Source organism: Myotis myotis, unplaced genomic scaffold (genome assembly GCF_014108235.1).
Source record: "Myotis myotis isolate mMyoMyo1 unplaced genomic scaffold, mMyoMyo1.p scaffold_m19_p_52, whole genome shotgun sequence".
In the NCBI taxonomy this organism is placed as follows: domain Eukaryota; kingdom Metazoa; phylum Chordata; class Mammalia; order Chiroptera; family Vespertilionidae; genus Myotis; species Myotis myotis.
In genome coordinates, this window is record NW_023416360.1 from 146565 (window position 1) to 168727 (window position 22163).

Below are 22163 nucleotides of genomic sequence, written 5' to 3' on the forward strand. Positions count from 1 at the left end.
CGTGATTCTGGTCATTTGATTCCCCAGGATCCCAGGCTTTGGGGTCTCAGCCGGGACAGAGTCTGGTGTCTTTGCACCAGCGGCACCCATCTGAGGCCAGGCATGCAGTCGGTGCTGCTGGTGAGGGGCTAAAGGTGCTGCAAGCCACCTGGTAAGGTCAGGCAAAGCTCCTTCAGGCCTGCATAGGAAGATGTGTGTGCACAGAAAGATGTCATGAGCCTCCTGGCCCCTGGTCCCAGGAGCAGTTGAAGATCAGGCAAGGAGCTCAGCAGAAGGGTAAGATGGGCAGCTGGGAGAGCTCAGGAATTTCTGGACTGCCCTTACCAGGCGTAGGCTGGTGGCCCTTTAAGGGAGAGGTGGGACCTGCTGGTTGTGAGTGGGGCTGGGTCAGCCCATGAATGGGGCTGAGAGCAACAAAGGAGCTGAGAATCCCAAATGCCAACTTCCTGTAAGGATTCCTGTCTTCCTTGTGGGAATGCTGAAGTCAGCGCTCCTGGCTTGGCCTGTGACGTGCCTGCTGCTTCAGATGCCAGACCGCAGACATGGCTCCCTGCCGGGGCCAGGAGGCCCTCCTCAGTCTCCTGCAGCACTCAGATCAGTCAGCCTCTGTGAGCAGAGACCAGTGCTCGTTGCAGAGATGCCCACACTGTTCTCTTGCTGGGCAGACAGTGAGGCCACTGCCCACATGGGTTCAGGGGCAGAACTCACAGGTTGCTTTTCCAGCCGTGGCACACCTCCTAACTGGGCTTGACATGGCCTGTCTCACCTGTGGACCAGGTCCTTTCAGCTGCCTCAGCACTGGGCTGGGCATGCCACACAGATGGCCCAGTTTACAGCCAGGCTCAGTTAAGGGGAGGGACCTGCCTGACTCAGCCAGGCACCAGGCCACAGGCACCATGGTGCTCATAGCTGCTCTCCTGGCTGCTGGGTGTGAGGGTCTGTTACGTGGGTGCCAGGTGATGACAAAGTGCTGACCCCTGCGCGCCACATTGGCCCTCAGCCTGGTCTTGTGAAGAACATTTTACTCAGGTTGCACATGGTAATAGATGCTTTCGACCACAGCGGTGGAGTGGAGCGTTGTTGCAGCGGAGCCCATGCCTGCGTGGTGGTTAAGTCTGTGGACTGAGGGAGCCCAGCTGGTGAAGCATCATTTTTGGGCATGTCTGAGGCTGGTTCTGGAAGAGACCAGCATTTGATTCAGTGGACGCGTCCCGATGTGGGTTGCATGATCCAGTCTGTTGGGTCCCAAATGGTACAAAAGGCAGAGTTCTGTCCCTTCTTGATCCAGGACATCCATCTCCTGCCCTTGGGCATTGGAGCTCATGTATATGTATACGTTGAGTGGCCAGATTATTACGACCACCTGACATTTGTTGGCAAATTAGCCATACACTGCATCGTATGGGATATGGAAGCGAAGGCCTGTTCGAACACCTTTGCTGTCTGCAGTTACCAAGATAAAACATCTCCAATTTGCACAGGAACACAAGGATTGGACAGTCAGGCATTGGAAAAAAGTCATGTGGTCCAATGAATCACGTTTTCAGTTGCATTATGCAGATGGCAGAGTGAGAATTTGGTGGAAACAGCATGAAAGCATGCACCCCATATGCATGAATACAACCCTTCAAGCTGGTGGGGGCAGTGTTATGGTTTGGGGCATGTTTTCCTGGCATGACTTGGGCCCTTTAATTCGTGTGGAACAACGTCTGAATAGCACAACAGACCTAAGCATCGTTGCTGATCAAATTCATCCTATCATGTTGATGGCATATCCCAATGGAGATGGCTTCTTCCAACAAGACAGTGCGCCCTGTCATGGTGCTCATATTGTGCAGACTGGTTTCAAAAACATGAGGGAGACTTTACCTTGCTTAGGTGGCCCCCACAATCACCAGATCTCCATCCAATTGAGCATTTGTGGGACGAAGTTAAAAGAGCCATCAGGCAGCTGGTTCCACAGCCATCAAATCTCACAGAACTGGACAGTGCTATTCATCAGGCATGGTGTCAGATTCCTCACATCACCTTTCAACACCTTGTGGAGTCAATGCCAAGAAGAATCGCCGCAGTATTGAAGGCAAAAGGTGGCCCAATGAGGTACTAATGGAGTGGTCATAATAATCTGGCCACTCAGTGTATATATATATATGTGTGTGTGTGTGTGTGTGTGTGTGTGTGTGTGTGTGTGTGTATCCCATGTTCAAAGGCTGTTAAATCACGTTGTTTACCCATATCTTCAGAAAAAAATCACTTCTGTCTTGGTAAACAACCTGCTTCCCTATTTATAATGGTCTGGCCCTCTAGCAACTTCAGTGCAAAATTATAGCTAATTTGCCTACAAACGTCAGGTGGTCATAATAATCTGGCCACTCAGTGTATATGTGTGTATATGTATGTATATGTGTGTATGTGTGTGTGTGTATACACACACACTAGAGGCCCAGTGCATGAAAATTCATGCACTGGAGGGGGGGTCCCTCAGCCTGGCCTGCCCCCCTCTCACAGTCCAGGAGCCCTCAGAGCCGGGAGGCAACCCGGTGATCAGGGGAAGGCAATGCCCCATCACACCTCTGCTGCTGCCACTGTGGGCAGCATAAGCCTCAGGCGGCCCTGGTTACCTGAGCTTCGGGCCAGCCCTGGGCAGCTGGGGTGCTGAGGCCAGGTCCGGCCGCACCGCGTGCCTGCCACCCCCTCAGCGGGGCTGAAAGGACAGGGGGACTCCGGTGGGGCTGAGGGGACTGGGCGCCGCCATCTTTGTGATGGTGTGACAGTCAATTTGCATCCTATCTAATATAGGATGGATATATATATATATCTCCATGTCCTCTTGATTCTGTTTCCCTGGGGAACCATGACTATCATAGATTTTGGTAACAAGCATGTGGAGCTTCTTGAGGTCTCTTCCTGTTTTCCTTCCTGTTTCCACCCTCCCATTCTTGTCCCTGCCCTGGGCACCCCACCCAGAGGTTGGGTGGGGTCTAGGCCAGGACCACTCCAAAGGGACCTTCTCTCAGCAGGAGGCCTATGCCCTGAGCAGGGCAGGTTAGGGAGAGGTGAATGGAGCCTTTTGCCTGGAAAGTCCACACGTTCCCATGGACATCAGGCTCTCAGTCCCCAGCGGGTTGCTGGGTTACTGACCGTCCCTCTGTGGGAGCCCCAGACCTTGTGCCCATGAACTCAAGGCAGGGGTCCCAGCATCACACTGGCCTGTGTCAGCTTACTCGTTTAGTTGTGTCCCAGCAAACTACCTGCAGAACCAGGCTTGGGCCCATGGCACAGCAGTGTGCGGATCCCAAGTCTAGGAGTGCTTTTCCTCAGGTGGTCATATTGTTATCTCCGCTTCCATATCTGCTTCTGTCTCTGGATCATGTTGACGGCGGTCAGACATGTTGGCTGTGGAGGTGTTGGTTCCTCTGGAGGCAGAAGGGGGATTGCCCATCCACTGGTGGGTTCCTACCACAGAGGAGAGCAGAGGTTTGGTGTGTTGGAAGAATATCCTCATGAGAGCCCTATCCACATCAAGTCCCACCCTCTTCTGTGGTCTCTGTGGCCAACTCTGTGGTCTCTAGCTCAACACTCCTCTGTGTCCCGCTCTGTGGGCCCCTCAAGTGCTGGCCTCATGCTCTTGACACTGTGTCTAGGCTGCGTCACCCCGGCTCTCAGAGGCAGCTGCTTTTGCTCCGCCTCACTGCATCAGCAGCACCTTACCCCAGACTTGGGGCTCACTCAGCCCAGACGTCTGGGCAGTGCCCCTTTGTGTGGATGAACTTGAAGGGAGGCCAGTTGTGACCTCACACCTGGGCTCACTGGGCTGTGTCGGGGCCTGCCCAGTCTGGGCAGCTTCAGAGCAGTGGCCAAGGGTGGGTCAGGGGCAGCAGTCAGCTGCCCACAGCCAGCGCATCCCCTGGGGACATCACAGACACTGCCACCACCTCCTTGAAGCCCAGACAAGTGTCCTGCATCAAGGAGGCATTGCCTTCTTCCCAAGTGTGCAGGCAGGGCGCGGTGGGGGCCCACGCGGGACCCCCTTGGAGGCTGTCTGCCAGGCAGATGGTGGAGGTCATTGCTCTGCGCGCTTCCCAGGATAGGGAGGCAGGTTTTGAGATGGATTCAAGGTCACACAGGATGGTGCAAGGTGGGAGTAGGGTGCTTCGGTCACGAGTTGTTCAGACAGGTCAACCGAGTGACTAGGGTCTCCACCTCTGTGACCCTCAGCCTCCTGGCCTGTGACTGGAGCAGTGCGCACAGGGATGGGGCTCCTAGGTTCCCATCCTGCAGGTTAGGGGTAGAATGCTTCAGAAACATCTCAGATGTTGTCTTAAACAGCTTTGTTGAGGCATAATTGAAAAGCAGTAAATTGCATATATTGAAAGTATTCAGTTTGGTCAGTTTTCATGTGCGTGTATACTCAGGAGATCAGCAACATAGTGGAGATGATGAAAGTATTCATCACTCATGTGTTTTCTGGACCCATTTGTAATCTCTCCCCTCCTCTCCAGGCAAACTCAGTGTACACTTATTCACATTTTCTAGTTTTTATATAAATGAAACCATACTACATGTACTGTTTTCTTGGTCTGGCTTTCCACTAAGCATAATTTGAGATGAATCTGTGTTGTGCTTATTAATAGCTGCTCCCTTTGGATTGCTGAGTGCCTCAGAGGCATTGGGGGTGGGGTTCCAGACCACTTACAAAAAGTGAGTGTGTAAAGTCAGTTGTCATCCTTCAGCTGGTGGAGGGGCTTGCCTTCAATTTGCAAAAACACACAGTCTGTGAAGCACAATAAAACAAAGTGCAATGAGATGAGATGTGCCTGTGGTGGTCTTTTGTGTGGCTGCACCACAGTTTTTAAAAAGTCCATTTTCCTAGTGATGGACATTGGGTTGTTTTCGGTTTGTTTGTTTGTTTTGTTTTGTTTTGGCTATTAGAAATATTTCTCTCTGAGTCTTTGTATGGATATGTGCTTTTATTTCTCTTGGGTTGCTATGCCATATGTCAGATACATTCTTAAATTTGAAGAATCTGCCAGCCCTGGCCAGGTGGCTCAGTCAGGTGGGGCATTGTCCCATACACCAAAAGGTTGTGGGTTTGATTCCCAGTCAGGGCATATCCTTATATTAGAGGCCCGGTGCATGAAATTTGTGCACGGGGGGGGGGGGTGTCCAAGGGTCCCTCAGCCTGGCCTGTACCCTCTCCAATCTAGGACCCCTCAGGGGATGTCTGACTGCCTCTCCTAATCCGGGACCGCTGGTTCCTAACCACTAGCCTGCCTGCCTGCCTGCCTGATCGCCCCTAACCACCTCTGTCTGCCTGCCTGATCGCCCCTAACTGCTCCCCTCTAACTGCTCCCCTACCGGCCTGATTGTCCCTAACTGTTCCCCTACTGCCTCTGCCTCGCCCTGCACCAGGGACCCAGAATTCCCTCCTCCGGCCGGTTGTAGGCACCTGGGACCTGGGCTTCCCACCCGCTGGCAGCCGTGGGCGCCCAGGACTCTGGGGCAGGTGGCTTATTCCTCTTCCTGGCCGCAGCTGCAGTTGCAGCTGCTGGCTCCCAGGACTGCGGGGCGGGCAGCTTGTCTCTCTCCCGGGCCGCAGGCTGGCTGGTCCCCATTCCTCTCTCCCCAGCTCATTTGTGCCTGGCTGGTCCCCATTCCTCTCTTCCCAGTGTTGAGTGTCTGAGCAGTTCCGGCGTGAGGGTGTGACGACCATTTGCATATTAGCTCTTTATTATATAGGATATGCTATGCAGGTTCATTACCAAGTTGGGGAGGCAACTGATTGATGTTTTTCTTTCATGTGGATGTTTCTCTCTCTCCCTCCCCACCTCTCTGAAAAACCAATGGGAACATATCCTTGGGTGAGGATTAAAAAGAGAAAAAAAATAGTCTGCCAAATTCTTTTCCCCGGTGCTGCACCCTTTTACATTCCCCAGCAGCAGCAGCTTAGGAGAGTTCCCATGCCTCCCCCTTGTGTCTACACGTGGGAGGGCCAAGCATTTTAATTGTCAACATTTGAGCAGATGTGTAGTAGGACCTCCTCGTAGTTGTCATTTACTAGTGTTGAGCATCTTTTCATGTCATCCATTCCCATAGATATATCTTTGTAGGTGAAGTATCTGTTCAGTCTTTTTGCCTATTTTTTACTGTTTTGGTTTTTTTCCCCTTTCCTTTTTTTGATGGTGGAGGGGTGGGGGGGTGGGGAATGTTTTTCTTACTGAGTTTTGAGAGTCCTTATATTCTGGACACAAGTCCTTTATCAGATGTGTGATTTGCAAAGATTTTATTCTGGTCTATAACTTGTCTTCCAAACAGCATAAATTCTTAGTTTTGAAGTCCAAATTACCAATTTTTCCTTTTATGGGTCAGGTCCAAGGTCATATTTCTCTTGTTTTCTCCTGGAAATCTTACGCTTTTAATGTTTAAGCCTATGATTCATTTTATATTAATTTTCATATATGCTCTGCGGTATGGGTAGGTATCCTTTTCCATCAGTTTGCCTTGTGCCTCTGTCAAATCAGTTGGCTAAATGCATAAATATACACTTATTAAATCCAGATTCTCTATTTCTGGATTCTCTATTCTGACCAGATCTATTTGTCTATCTTTATTCCAATGTCATACTATCTTAAATACTAAAGCTTTATAAATATTGAAATCAGGTAGTGTTAATTTCCATATGAATTTTAAAAGCAGGTGGTCTAATTCTACCAAAAAATTAAAAAAATGGTGGGGCATTGTGGTGAATTGAAAAATCAGTTTGTGAAGAATCTACATCTTAACACCATTGAGTCTTCTGGCCCATGAATAAGGTATGATAAGGTATATTTTTCCATTTACTTAATTTCTCCCAACAATATTTTGTGGTGTTTAGTGTGTTATTTCAATATACTAAGAATGAACTATCAGAAAGTGAAAACAATTTTAATGCTATTTACCAGAGCATCAAAAATATTAAATGCTTATAGACCTGACAGAAGATATACAAGACCCACACACTAAAAGCCACAAAACACTGTTAGATCTAAACGTAAGCATTTAATATTTTTGATGCTCTGGTAAGTAGCATTAAATGTTTTTTTCACTTTCTGCATTCCTACTATATTGAAATAAGTTTGATTTTTGCATATTTACCCTGTATCTTGCAAACTAGCTAAAGTTACTTATTTGGTCTAGTTCAGGGGTCCTCAAACTACGGCCCACGGGCCACATGCAAATACAAATATTGTATTTGTTCCCATTTTGTTTTTTTCTTCAAAATAAGATATGTGCAGTGTGCATAGGAATTTGTTCATAGTTTCTTTTTAAACTATAGTCCAGCCCTCCAACAGCCTGAGGGACAGTGAACTGGTCCCCTGTTTAAAAAGTTTGAGGACCCCTGGTCTATTGTCTCCTTTGTAGATTCCTTTGGATTTTCTATGTATAGATTCTCATGTGACACGTGATTAAAACACATCACAACAGTTTACCCCTTCCTTTCCAGTCTGGAAGCCTCTGGTTTTTCTTGCTTCATTGCATTGCAGGCGGGGAATTCCAGTACAGTGTTGAGTAGAAGTGGGAAGGCTCAATTTTTCACCATTAAATAATGTTAGCTGTAAGGTGTTTGGAAGATGCCCTTTACCGTATCAGGTTGAGCAAGCTCCTTTCTGTTTGCTGAAAGTATTTATCAGCAATGGATGTTGAATTTTGTCAAATGGTTTTCCTGCATCTTTCGAGATCATATAGCTTTTCCTTTTTGTCTATAAATATACGGAATTACATTGCTTTTTTCCACTAATGTTAATCAACCCTACATTCTTTGGATGAGTCCCACTGTGTCATGATTCCTTATCCTTTTTATATGTTGGTGGGTTTTATTTGACAAACTTTTTTGAAGAATTGTTTGGATTTGTATTCTTTTTTGTACTGTCTTTGGTTTACAAGGTAATGGTGGCATCATAAAATTAGTTGGGAAGTATTCTTTCCTTTTCAGTTTTCTGGAAGAGTTTGTGTACACTTGGATTTCTTTCTTAAATGTTTGGTAGACTTGAGCAGTGAAGCCATCTGGGTCAAGCATGTTGTCTGTGGGTTTTTAACAATTATACATTTAATCGCTTTCACAGATACAGGACTATTCAGGTTTTCTGTTTCTTCTTGAGTGGACTTTGGTAGTGTGTCTTTCAAGGAATTTGTTCATTTTATCTAAGTTATCAGATTTATTGGCATAAAGCTGTTTGTGATATTTCCTTATTATTCTTTTTAATATCCGTACTGCTATTGCTTTTCATTCCTGATATTGGTAATTTGTGCTCCTCCTCCTGTTAGTGTGGCTGGAGGTTTATTTATTTTACTAGAGGCCCGGTGCACAAAAATTTGTGCACTCGGGGGGGGAGAGGGGGTCCCTCAGCCCGGCCTGTGCCCTCTCGCAGTCTGGACCCCTCGGGAGATAACGACCTGCTGGCTTAGGCCTGCTACCGGGTAGCAGAGGGCAGGCCCAATCCCTAGGTGCAGCCCCTGGTCGGGCTCAGAGCAGGGCCGATTGGGGAGTTGGGGTGCCGCCCCCTGTCATGCACAGAGCAGGGCAGATCTGGAGGTTGCGATGCCACCCCTAGTCACGCTCAAGGTAGGGCCGATTGGGGGGTTGGGGCACCGCCCCTGTCACACTCAAGGCAGGGTCGATAGGGAAGTTGCAGCGCCACCCCCTGTCACGCACAGAGCAGGGCCCATCAGGGGGGTTGGGGCTCCGTACCCTGTCACACACAGAGCAGGGCCGATCAGGGGGTTGAGGAGCTCCCCCCTGTCACGCACAGAGTAGGGCCAATAGGGGAGTTGGGGCACCGCCCCCTGTCACACACAGAGCAGGGCGGATCAGGGGTTTAGGGCGCTGCCCCCTGTCATGCACAGAGCAGGGCCCATCAGGGGGGTTGGGGCTCCGTACCCTGTCACTCACAGAGCAGGGCCCATCAGGGGGGTTGGGGCACCGCCCCCCGTCACACACAGAGCAGGGCAGATCAGGGGGTTGGGGCACCGCCCTCTATCACCCACAGAGCAGGGCCGATCGGGGTTGGGGCGCCGCCACTGTCACACTCAGGGCAGGGCCGATGGGGAGGTTATGGCTCTACCCCGTCACACACAGAGCAGGGCCCTTGGTGGGGGGGGCGCCGCCCTCTATCACCCACAGAGCAGGGCCGATCAGGGGGTTGGGGTGCTGCACCCCCCTGTCACACACAGAGCCGCAGGGCGATCAGGGGGTTTGGGCGCTGCCCCCTGTCTCGCTGATCCCGGTGCCAGGAGGCCTCGCGGCTCCGCTGATCCCGGTGCTGGGAGGCATATTACCCTTTTACTATATAGAATAGAGGCCTGGTGCATGGGTGGGGCTGGCTGGTTTGCCCTGAAGGGTGTCCTGGATCAGGGTGTGGGTCCCCACTGGGCTGCCTGGCCAGTCTTGCTGAGGGCCTGAGGGCCGTTTTCAGGCTGACGGGTGACTGAACCTCCCAACCGCTCCTTTTTTCTTTTCTTTTTTTTTTATTCTGTGCCAGCTTTAGCTCTGAGGCCTCGGCTGCTGAAAACAGATTTCTGGCCTTTGTGTACCGTCTGTATTTGATACAATGTTGCGGTCCAGCTGGCTTAAGCCCGGCTGAGTAAAGCAGGTTTCTGGGGGGTTTTTAGCTTCTATATTTGCAACATAGTTGCTTAGAGTTGCAGCTGAGAGGCCGGCAAGTCAGGCGGGGAACGTTGGAATCCTCCGTCACTGAAGCAAGCAAGCCTCATGTTAGTTTCAAGCTGCCTGGCTGCCTGCCGCCATCTTGGCTGGGAGTTAATTTGCATATCTCCCTGATTAGCCAATGGGAAGGGTAGCGGTCGTACGCCAATTACCATCTTTCTCTTTTATTAGATAGGATATATTTTTTAATTTTTTAATAAATTTTATTGATTTCAGAGAGTAAGGGGGAGGAAGTGAAAGATAGAAACATCAGTGATGAGAGAGAATCATTGATCAGTTGCCTCCTGCATACCCCACACTGGGGATTGAGCCCTCAACCTAGGCATATGCCCTTGACCAAATCGAACCTGGGACCCTTCAGTCTGCAGGCCGAAGCTCTATTCACTGAGCCAAACCAGCTAGGGCTGGCTAAAGGTTCATTGATTTGATCTATTCAAAGAACTTGCTTTTGATTTAATTGATTTTTCTCTGTATTCTTTCTTCCATTGATTTCTACTCGGATCAGTTTTTACTGGGTTTCATTTGCTCTTATTATAGTTTATTTGTTTTTACTTTTTATTGCAAAAAAGCTTATAGAGTACAAATCATAAGTGTGAACTTTCAGTAGCTGAACACACACACATAGTGCCCAGTTCAAGAATCAGACCGTCTCCAGCCCTAGGAGTCCCCTCAAGAGCCCTCTCAGGAACTGACCCTCCCTCCATGCAGGGGCACACTGCCCTGACCTGTGCTAGCATAGAGAGGTTCGTTTTACTTGTTCTTGGAGCTGTATCTATAGACAGAATCACACAGTGCATGCTCTTCCATGTCTGGCTTCTTCCATTCAACATCATGTGAGACTGGAGGCCTGGTGCGTGAAAAACGTGCACTCAGGGAGGTGGTCCCTCAGCCTGGCCTGTGCCCTCTTGCAGTCCTGGAGCCCTCGGGGGATGTCCAACTGGTGGCTTAGGCCCGCTCCCTGCAGCAGTTGGACATCGTTAGTGCTGCCACAGAGGCGGGAGAGGCTCCTCCCATCGCTCTGCACTCGCTAGCTGTGAGCCTGGCTTCTGGCTGAGCAGCGCTCCCCCTGTGGGAGTGCACTGACCATTAGGGAGCAGCTCCTGCATTGAGTGTCTGCCCCCTGGTGGTCAGTGTGCATCATAGTGACCAGTTGTTCTGTCATTTGTTCAGTTTGCATATTAGCCTTTTATTATATACGACTAGAGGCCCAATGCACAAAAATTTGTGTACTCGGGAGGGGGGGGTTCCTCAGCCCGGCCTGTGCCCTCTCGCAATCTGGGACCCCTCGGAGGATGACCACCTGCTGGCTTAGGCCTGCTCCCTGGGGGATTGGGCCTAAGCTGGAAATCAGACATCCCTCTGGCAGCCTGGCAGCCCTCGGGGGATGTCCACTTGCCAGCGGGGAGCAGCCTAAACTGCAGTTGGACATCCTTAGTGCTGCTGAGGAGGCAGGAGAGGCTCCCACCACCACCGCTGTACTGGAAGCCATCAGCCTGGCTTGTGGCTGAGCAGACCTCCTCCCATGTGAGAGCGCCCTGACCACCAGAGGGCAGCTCCTGCATTGAGCGTCTGCCTCCTGGTGGTCATTGTGTGTCATAGTGACCAGTCATTCCCAGTCCTTCTGCTGTTAGGGTCAGTTTGCATATTACCCTGTTACTATATAGGATAGAGGCCTGTTGCACAGGTGGGGGCCGGCTGGTTTGCCCTGAAGGGTGTCCTGGATCAGGGTGGGGGTCCCGCTTGGGTGCCTGGCCAGCCTGGATGAGGGGATGATGGCTGTTTGCAGCTGGTCACACCCCCTTCAGGGTGGGGGTCCCCACTGGGGTGCCTGGCCAGTCTGGGTGAGGGGCTGAGGGCCATTTTCAGGCTGGTGGGTAATTGAAGCTCCCAACCTCTCCTTTTTTTCTTTTTTTTTTTTTTATTCTGGGATTTATTTACCTTCTATGGCTGTCACTGGAGCTGAGAGCCAGCTTTAGCTCTGAGGCTCGGCTCCAGCTCTGAGATCTCCGCTGCTGAAAGCAGGTATCTGGGCTTTGTTTAGCTTCTATAATTGAAACACTGTTGCAACTCCAGCTCTGAGGCCCGGCTGGCTGAAAGCAGGTTTCTGGGGTTTGTTTAGCTTCTATAATTGCAACATAGTTGCTTAGAGTGCAGCTCAGAGCTGGCGGTGGCAGGCGGGGAACCTTGGCTTCCTCCATCACTGGAGCAAGCAAGCCTCCTGTTCACTTCAGCTGCCTGGCTGCCGGCCGCCATCTTGGTTGGCAGTTAATTTGCGTATCGCCCTGATTAGCCAATGGTAAGTGTGTCGGAGGTATGGTTAATTACCATGTTTGTCTATTATTAGATAGGATTCTTCTTTGTTGTCTGTATAACAGTAATTTACTCATTTCTCTGTAGTATTCTGTCATTTAATTATATCACAGTTTTTTCTTTTGTTGACAGACACTTGGGAAGTTGTGGTTTGAGGTTTCTGTAGATAATGCTCCTATAAATACGTTCTCTCATGCATACATACCAGCATCCTGGAGCACAGGAGAGTCCTTAGTGTTAGTAGACAGTTTCCCTGTGTGGTTGTTTCAGTTACACTTCCACCACCAGAAGATGAGATTTCATGAGGGTTTTTGGCATGCCTTGTCCATGATGCTATTCAGTGTTTGTTGAGTGACTGAGTGAAAAGAGAGAGAGTTCTGAGTGGGGCTGGCTGAACTCTCATAAGACACCATCTGGGCCCAAAGACCAGCCAAAACAGGGAAGAGCCCCTTTCCTGGGAGCTCACAGCCGTAGCGTGCCTCAGCAAGGCTTGGGGTTTCTGTTGGGGACAAGTGAGCTTGTGGTGTCTGGGACCCAGAGGTGAGGAACATGGCAGCCCGGCAGGCAGGACTTGAGCCTTAATCCCTTGGTCTGCAGGAGGCCCACGAACCATTTGGGCAAAGGCCTGGAGGAGTGTTGTCTGGAGAAAAGCAAGTGCAGTGAGTTGGGGTGAACACCAGGCTCTTACCAGCTGCGAACAAGGCCCAGGCTCCCGGCCTGGTAAGCCTCGGTCTTCTCTTCTGTTGAAAGGGCTCAACCCCATAGGGCTGTTAGCTGTGCCTTGAGCTTTGCACATAGTCCCTGGTCTAGTGTTTAAGATGGAAGCTGAGGTTGTTGATTGGATTGTTCTTTTGTTCTGATACAGTCAGTTAGTGCTATAAAGACCCTTCTGACTACTTGGCTTTAGTGGCATCCCACAGATTCCCATACGCACTTCATTTTTATTCAGTTACATAGACTTTCTAGTTTCCCTTTTTATTTCTTCTTTGACCCATGAGTTACTTAGAAGTCTCTTCTTTAATTGCCAAATATTTTGGAATTTTCTAGATATCTTTCAGTATTGATTTCTCATTTAATTCCCTTTGGTCAGAGTGCATACTTTTTATGGTTTGAATTCTCTTAAGTTTGAGACATGTCTAATGGCTCAGAATTTGGTCTATTTGAGTAAATGTACCATGTGCCCCTGAAAAGAATGTATGTGCTGCTGCTATTGACAAGTTAGTTAGTGACTGTCTATTTTTTCTTGCAGTTTTATCTGTTTTTGCTCATGTATTTTGAAGCTCTGTTAGTAGGTATACAAACATTTATAATTGTTATGTTCTCTTTGTGAATTAACCTCTTATTATGAAATGACCCTCTGTCTCTGGTAGTTTTTTTTTGCTGTGAAATCTTTATTTGATATTAATAGAGCCATTCTACCTTTCTTTCTTCCTCTTCTCTTCCTCTTCTCTTCCGCTGATTCTTTCCTTTCTCTGTCGCGAATCCGCGTCTTTTCGAGACCTCCTATTTTTCGTCGTTGGGTACGCCTTCCTTCTCCTTATTCCTTTCCCTCCATAAGGTAACGGCCCTTACATCCCTTTCCCTTCCCCTTCCCCTTCCCTTCCCCTTCCACCCCTTCCCTTCCCCTTCCCTTCCCGTCCCCTTCCCTCCCTTCCCCTTCCCTTCCCCTTCCCGCTTCCATCCCCTTCCCCTTCCCCTGTCCCCTTCCCCTTCCTTCCCTCGTCCCCTTCCCCTTCCCTTCCCCTTCCTCCCCTTCCCCTTCCCTTCCTTCCTTCCCCTTCCCTTCCCCTTCTCCTTCCCCTTCCCCTTCCCCTTCCTTCCCCTTCCCCTTCCCCTTCCCCTTCCCCTTCCCCTCCCCCTTCCCCTTCCCCTTCCCTTCCCCTTCCCCTTCCCCTTCCCCTTCCCCTTCCCCCCTTCCCCTTCCCCTTCCCCTTCCCCTTCCCTTCAATTCCTAGTCCAGTGTTAATGCTTAACATTGCTTAGGGTTGAAGGAAAGAGAAGGTTTTAGGTCATTAATATTGGCTGAGTACAATTTATGTACCAATTAAATACTTCATCTTTTTTTGGGGGGGGGGGTCACATTATTTTTATGTGCTAAAGGGAAATGTTATCGGGTCTTCCACAAAGACATTGTTACCAAGCACTTTATTCCGAGCCAGTGACCCTTGCGTAAGGGAAGCTGAGCAATCATCTAGAGCAGGGTTTCTCACACACATTAGAGTTTGACAATCCCTATTGTAGTCCAGCTCCATTCTTGTTGATGAAGAACAGCAGTCCAGAGATGATAAGTAATCTGCCAGTCACCAAGCTCGTTGGCAATAGGCAATAGCACCAGCCTGGAAATAGTGCACCTGATGACTCAGGTGGGGCTCAGAGCACCCTACCTTTCTTTTTTAAGAAAATATTTTTATTGATTTTGAGAGAGAGAGAGAAAGAGAGAGAAAAATACCAATGTGAGAGCAAAACATTGATCAGCTGCCTCCTGCATGCCCCCTACCGGGGATCGAGCCACAACCCAGACATGTGCCCTGACTGTGAATCAAATTGGTACCCTTTAGATCAGTAGTTCTCAACCTTCCTAATGCCGTGACCCTTTAATACAGTTCCTCATGTTGTGGTGACCCCCAATTTCATTGTTACAAATTGAACATAATTAAAGCATAATGATTAATCACAAAAACAATATGTAATTATGTATGTGTTTTCCGATGGTCTTACGCGACCCCTGTGAAAGGGTCGTTTGACCCCCAAAGGGATCGCGACCCACAGGTTGAGAACCACTGCTTTAGATGCACTGAATGACGCCCAACCAACTGAGCCACACTGGCCAGGGCTAGCTTTCTTTTGGTGAGTGTTAACATAGTTTTCTTTTTTTATCCTTTAAATTTTAAAAACAGCTGTATTTTTAACAGCTTTACTTATTTCTATAATCCACATAATACAATTCAGTGGCTTTTGGTACATTCACAGAGCTTTGTAGCCATCCCCACAACCCATGTTAGATACTCTGCACCCCTTAGCTTTCACCTGTTCTAACCTCCCAACTCCATCCCCTCCCAGGGCAGCTGCTGGTCACATTTCTGTGTATAGGTTTGCCTGTGTGGACATTTTATGTAAATGGAATCATACAATATATGGTCCCTTGTGATTGGCCTTTTTCACTTAGAAGAATATTGTCAAAGCTCCTATATGTTCCATGTATCAGTGCTTCATTTCTTTGTATAAACAGCCAGTGCTCCCATTTTGTGGATAGGCTGCATTTATCCATTCATCAGTTTGTGGGCATTTGGGTTGTTTCCACTTTTGGGCTATGATAAACATTTTTATACAGTAGGTGTTTGTGTGATCGTATATTACTTCTCTTGGAGCTCTGCCTAGGAGTGGAATTGAGGGTCACATGGTAACTGTGTGTTTAACATGGTGAGGAACTGTCGTGCTGTTTTCCACAGCAGCAGCACCAGTGTACAAGGTCCAAGTTTTCCAGATCTTCGCCAGCATTTTCCATTTTTACAAACTATAGCCATTCTAGTGAGTGTGAAATACTCTCTCATTTTGGTTTTGACTTGCATTTTCCTAATGTCTACTGATGTTGAGCATCTTTTCATGTGCTTTTTGGGCATTTGTTCATCTTTTTTTAGAAATGTCTATTCAAGTTCTTGTCCATTTTTTAATTGGGTTATCTTTTTTTTTTTCTTTTTTTTTTTTTTTTTTTTTCAGTTGATCAGCAGCCTAGCCAGGATCTCTAGTCACAGTCTCCAGCCAAGTTCTGTTTAGGATCTCCAGCCAGGTTCTGTGTCCATGTTCCCTCGCTAGGTTCTCCAGCCAGGTTCTGTAGCCATGTTCCCTCGCTAGGTTCTCCAGCCAGGTTCTGTAGCCATGTTCCCTCGCTAGGTTCTCCAGCCAGGTTCTGTCCAGGTTCTCCAGCCAGGTTCAGTCACCAGGTTCTAGTCAGGTTCTCTTGCCATGTTCTATCCAGGTTCTGTAGCCAGGTTCTGTCTCTAGGATCTTCAGCCAGGTTCTCTCGCTAGGTTCTGTCTCTAGGTTCTGTGGCCAGTTTCTGTCCAGGATCTTTTGCCATGTTCTCTCCCTAGGTTTTGTCTCTAGGTTCTGTGGCCAGTTTCTGTCCAGGATTTTTTGCCATGTTCTCTCCAGCGAAGTTCTGTCTCTAGGTTCTGTGTAGGTTCTGTGTCTAGGTTCTGTCTGGGTTATCTTTTTATTGTTGAGTAATAATTCTTTACAGGTTCTAAATACTAGACCCTTATAAAAATATGATTTACAATCTTTTTTAAAATATAGTTTTACTAGAGGCCCAGTGCACAAAAATTTGTGCACTCGGGGGGGGGGGTCCCCTCAGCCCAGACTGTGCCCTCTCGCAGTCTGGGACCCCTCAGAGGATGACCACCTGCTGGCTTAGGCCCGCTCCCCGGGGGATTGGGCCTAAGATGGCAATCAGACATCCCTCTGGCAGCCTGGGAGCCCTTGGGGGATGTCCACTTGCCAGAGGGGAGCAAGCCTAAGCTGCAGTCGGACATCCTTAGCGCTGCTGAGGAGGCAGGAGAGGCTCCCACCACCACCGCTGTACTGCAGCCATCAGCCTGGCTTGTGGCTGAGCAGAGCTCCCCCATGTGGAAGTGCACTGACCACCAGAGGGCAGCTCCTGCATTGAGTGTCTGCCCTCTGGTGGTCAGTGTGTGTCATTGTGACCAGTCATTCCCAGTTGTTCTACTGTTAGGGACAGTTTGCATATTACCCTTTTATTATATAGGATAGAGCCCTGGTGCATGGGTGGAGGCCGGCTGGTTTGCCCTGAAGGGTGTCCTGCATCAGGGTGGGGGTCCCGCTGGAGTGCCTGGCCAGCCTGGGTGAGGGGATGATGGCTGTTTGCAGCTGGTCACACCTCTTTCAGGGTGGGGGTCCCCACTGGGGTGCCTGGCCAGCCTCAGTGAGGGGCTGATGGCTGTTTGCAGGCTGGTCAAGCCCCCCCCTTCCCCCAGTGGGGACCCTCACCCCATGGAGGTTTGGCCAGCCTGGGTGAGGGGCTGATGGCTGTTTTCAGGCTGGCCAACACCCTCTTTTGGGTGGAGGGTCCCCACTGGGGTGCCTGGCCAGTCTGGGTGAGGGTCTGAGGGCCGTTTTCAGGCTGGCCAAGGCTCCCCTTCCCCCCCGCCCTGGCAATGGAAGCTCCCAAGCTCTCTTTTTCTTTTTCTTTTTTTTTTATTCTGGGATTTATTTACCTTCTATAATTGAAACTTTGTAGCCTTGAGAGGAGCTCAGAGCCAGCCAGGGCAGGTGGGAGGGAAGCTTGGCTTCCTCTCTCGCCAGGGGCAACCAAGCCTCCTCCTTGCTCCTGCTCCGTGGCTGCCAGCGCCATCTTGGTTGGGTTAATTTGCATATAGTTGCTCTGATTGGCTGGCGGGCATGGCTTAAGGCGTAGCGAAGGTACGGTCAATTTGCATGTTTGTCTTTTATTAGTGTAGATTGGTTTCAGAGAGGAAGGGAGAGGGAGACAGAGATAGAAGCATCAATGATGAGAGAGAATCATTGATCGGCTGCCTCCTGCACATCCCCTACTGGGGATCGAGCCCACAACCTGGGCATGTACCCTTGACCGGAATCGAACCTGGGACCCTTCAGTCTGCAGGCCCACGCTCTATCCACTGAGCCAAACCAGCTAGGGCTGGCCAATCACTTTCTACGTTTTAATTTGTCATATTAGAAACACTCCTGCCTAGTAGCGTCTTATACATACCTTTCACGGTTTCCCAGGCGTCTTCTTGGACTAAATTCCTGGACTTAGTATTATATTTGTCTGGTCATATTGGCACGTTAGCCTAGACCTAGATTATAGTAAACGAGTGCCGGGAGCCGGTCCATGCTTGCTGTTTCAAAGGACCTGGCATATATGGCATACTGTTCTTAAAATGTTTGCTCACCTTCTTGGCACTATGTGTTTTAACCAAGGTCTCCTCTCTGAGAAAGGTTGTTTCCCCAGGTAGGGATTTTCCCCTGAAGTTAGGGAGGGAATAAAACCCCTCAACTAAGTGCCAGGCGGGTAATTAATCACTTTAACTACGAACAATCATGCTTAGGCTACATAATCTTTACTCCCTGGAATGGAGATAAGAAACGCCCTAACCTTTGGAATAGAGATTGATAGGATTGAATCAACTGGTATAAATACAGATGTAACAAGACAGCGAGAGACAGAACTTAGAATACAGAACCTACACAGAACCTAGTCACAGAACCTAGAGACAGAACCTACACAGAACCTAGAGACAGAAGAACTTCGCTGGAGAGAACATGGCAAAAGATCCTGGACAGAAACTGGCAACAGAACCTAGAGACAGAACCTAGCGAGAGAACATGGCAAAAGATCCTGGACTGAACCTGACTACAGAAATTGGCAAGAGAACCTGACTAGAACCTGGTGACTGAACCTGGCTGGAGAACCTGGACAGAACCTGGCTGGAGAACATAGCGAGGGAACATGGCTACAGAACCTGGCTGGAGGACCTGGAGAACCTAGCAAGAGAACATGGACACAGAACCTGGCTGGAGATCCGAACCAGAACTTCGCTGGAGATCCAGACCAGAACTTGGCTGGAGATCCTGGCTAGAGATCCTGGCTAGGCTACTGATCAACTGAACGCTGTCTCTGTGTCATTCCTTCTTCGCCGACTCCATCCACACCTTTGGGGACCCCTGGACCTGCTGGGGCTGGACCCCGGCAAACGAGTGGAAATATTCCTGTTTCTCTCAAGGAATAAAGGTATTAATTTCCTTGCTACGCAGGAGCCCTGTAAAGAGACAGGTCTCCCCCTCTCATGAGGTTGGCATAGGGCAGCCTGTGGAAAGCGGGCATGGGGAGGGCACACAGCATTGGCCTGTGGGGGGTCCATTTTGGCTGCTGGGATGTACAGGGTGGGAGGGAAAGAGAAGTAGAGGTACTTCCTGGGGCCTGTCCCTTGCCTGGAGGACAAGGCACGATGGGAAGCGCCCGCCGACACAGGACTCTGGCCAAGTTACTCTCACCCATGGGCTCTTCCCTGAGTCCCCCCATGACCCTTTGCCTCCCACAGCCCAAAGCCTTCCCTGCGTCTGGAGTGGCGGCAATTTCAGCTCTGCCCAGGTCCTGGGCAGGCGAGTGGAGTCTCGAATTAGGCACACGTGGTGGCCTGTTGGCTGCTTTTGAGTGTCCTGGTTCATGCTCTGGTCTCCTCATGCAGGCTGGGCCCCCTTGGGCATAGGTGTCTACCCAGGATGAATGGACAGATCTACAGTCAGTCCCCCCACTCCCTACCCTCCACCCCGTGTCTGGCTCCATGTGCACTTGCAGGGGTGCTGGCCTGGCCTACTCTCGGTGTCTCTTCTCCCACAGGCATTTGGACAGGTGCACACAAACCACAGGAAGGTGGCCGCGGATGGTGAGAGCCGGGAGGAGAGTCTGATCCAGGAGTCGGCCTCCAAGGAGCAGTACTACGAGCGGAAGGTGCTGGAGCTGCAGACGGAGCTGAAGCAGCTGCGCAACGTGCTCACCAACGCTCAGTCGGAGGGCGAGCGCCTGGCCTCGGTGGCACAGGAGCTGAAGGAGGTACCTCGGGCTGGGCACGGGCAGGCTGCTCCCTCGTGAGGAGGCAGCCCCGGAGTGCGCGGGGTGGGGGTGCGGCCACACCCCCAGTTGTCCCATCGGCTCAGCCCCAGCCTCATGTGGTTCGGCCAGGAAGTGTCCTGGCTCTGCTTGAGCTGTGCATCCTGGCCTCAGGACAGCTCGCTCCTCAGATGAAAGTGGGACTAGAGCGTCCCTGCCATCTTGTGACGAAGAAGTCAGAAGGGGTCACTGCAGACGGCACCCAGGACCAAGTCGACCCTCATAGGACCTGGCCGTGAGAGGTGTGGCTGAGTGGAAAGCGGAGGGCAAGTGGCCAGTGGCCTCTGAGGGAAGTGGCAAGGCGGGCCACTGACTTCTAAACAGAGCTGGACAGGGACACGGGTCAGCTGGGAGTCTGAGCTGCAGCCCTGCCCGTGACCGTGGGCCTCCTCGGAGCCCCAGGTGCTCAGGAAGAGCAAAGGGCTGGCCTGGGCCGCCGAGAGGCCCAGACTGTTTCCTGGGAGGGCAGTCACAGGCAGGCGGACAGCTCTTAGACATGAGGGCCCCACAGGATTCAGAGGAAACACTGGCAAAGTCTGGGACAGAACCCAGGGCCAGCCTCAATGACCTCTGACCCAAATGAACCAGCCCTTCCCCCTCTGGTTCATGTGCGTCCGAGGGCTTTGTGGCCTGTGTGCCTAGGGGCTTGGCTGAGATCTGGAGGTGGGCAGCCCTGGCGGCCTGGAACCGGAGTGTGTGACCCCATTTCCTCCCACAGGATGGCCCTGGTCCAGGTGGGGAGAGGGGCTGTTAGGGTGGGACATGGACCTCCTCCCTCTTACAGAGGCGCCTCTCGTGGGCTGCGAGGAGGGTGCTGGGACCTGCTGACTCCTGGCTCTGGGTGCCAGGAAGGGAGCTCAGCCAGTCCCACAGGTCTGGTGGGGCCGGGATCCCTGCTCTTCCTGTCAGTGCTTCAGGAGAAAGCCTGCCGATCCCCACACACCCTCAGCCGCCTTTCTCCCGAGGCACATCCTTATCCCTGAAGTCTCTGTGGGGCAGGCCACGTGGAGGCGTCTGGTTCCTGGTGGGGAGGAAGCTCCCTCCTGCCACCAGCTTGGACCAAGTCCTGGTCAGTCCCTTCCATTGCTAGCTCCATTCGTATCCTGCTCCAGCCCTCCCCTGCTCCCAGCCCTCCCCTGCTCCCAGCCCTCCCCTGTCCCAGCCCTCCCCTGCTCCCAGCCCTCCCCTGCTCCCAGCCCTCCCCTGCTCCAGCCCTCCCCTGCTCCCAGCTCTCCCCTGCTCCAGCCCTCCCCTGCTCCCAGCTCTCCCCTGCTCCAGCCCTCCCCTGTTCCCAGCCCTCCCCTGCTCCAGCCCTCCCCTGCTCCCAGCCCTCCCCTGTCCCAGCCCTCCCCTGCTCCAGCCCTCCCCTGTCCCAGCCCTCCCCTGTCCCAGCCCTCCCCTGCTCCAGCCCTCCCCTGTTCCAGCCCTCCCCTGCTCCCAGCCCTCCCCTGTCCCAGCCCTCCCCCGCTCCCAGGCCTTCCCTGATCCTAGCCCTTCCCTACCGCTGCTGCCCAAGCTGCTATGCCAAGCTCTGTGCCTCTGGCATGGCCAATCCCCTCCTGCACGAGGCTTGTGCCAAGGCTCAGGCCTGGCTGAGGAGCCTGGATCATGAGGACACATCACCCAGCACTGTCCCCCTGAACACTAACCTGTAGCTGCTTTAGGATAACCCAGTTGCGCAGGCCTTGCGGGTCATCCCATGTGACGCCCCTTTCACGAGGAGGGTGTCTGTTCCTCCGTGCCCAGCCCTCACCTATGTCCAGTGACTGATGAGTCAGCCTGTCCATCCTCCTTATGACAACTGGCTTAGGTGTTTGTACCCCGCATGTCCCCCTAACCCAGGAGACCCTGTAGTCTAGGGTCCTGACCTCTGAATGATATGTAGACAGGCCAGCTAGCTTCTGTCCTGGGACGTGGCTTTGAACTCCATTTTGTAGGTAGAGAAGTAGAGTCCCAGGAGACCAATAGGTCTGCAGCTGCTGGAGGCAGAGCAAGGCCCTGTGCATATGCCGGACATGGCCCTTGAGAAGCAAGACTGCTGTTGGGAGAGCGGTCAGCCTCATCTACCAAGTGGGGGCCCTTGGTGGCCTTCCTGTCCTGATGGGCCCCTACCCCCTGGCCTTCCTGTCCTGATGGGCCCTTACACCCTGGCCTTCCTGTCCTGATGGGCCCTTACCCCCTGGCCTTCCTGTCCTGGTGGGTCCTTACCCCCTGGCCTTCCTGTCCTGGTGGGTCCTTACCCCCTGGCCTTCCTGTCCTGGTGGGTCCTTACCCCCTGGCCTTCCTGTCCTGATGGGCCCTTACCCCCTGGCCTTCCTGTCCTGATGGGCCCTTACCCCCTGGCCTTCCTGTCCTGGTGGGTCCTTACCCCATGGTGTTGCTATCCTGATGGGTCCTCTGGCCTTTTGCTTACCCGGTATAACTGCCCACATTCCCATTTAGCTGTCCAGGTCATCGGGGTTCTTTCTTATCTGACACCAACTTAACAGGGTCACAAGA

General features: G+C 51.3%; 1 protein-coding gene across 8 annotated transcripts in view; it reads left to right on the forward strand.

Annotated features, from left to right (window-relative positions):
- The window catches only part of LOC118657340 (inositol-pentakisphosphate 2-kinase), a 143739-nt gene that overhangs the window by 22969 nt on the left and 98607 nt on the right, over nucleotides 1–22163 (forward strand). For 7 of the 8 annotated variants that reach the window (XR_004967989.1, XM_036311205.1, XM_036311207.1 and 4 more), the window contains exon 2: nucleotides 19395–19607. The exons of the other annotated variant lie outside the window; for it this stretch is intronic. Coding sequence is in view for 6 of the 7 variants with exons in the window: in XM_036311205.1 (XP_036167098.1) it covers nucleotides 19395–19607 (213 nt within the window). In the remaining variant the exon portion in view is untranslated. The remainder of the gene's footprint in view (nucleotides 1–19394; nucleotides 19608–22163) is intronic. 8 annotated transcript variants of the gene reach the window in all.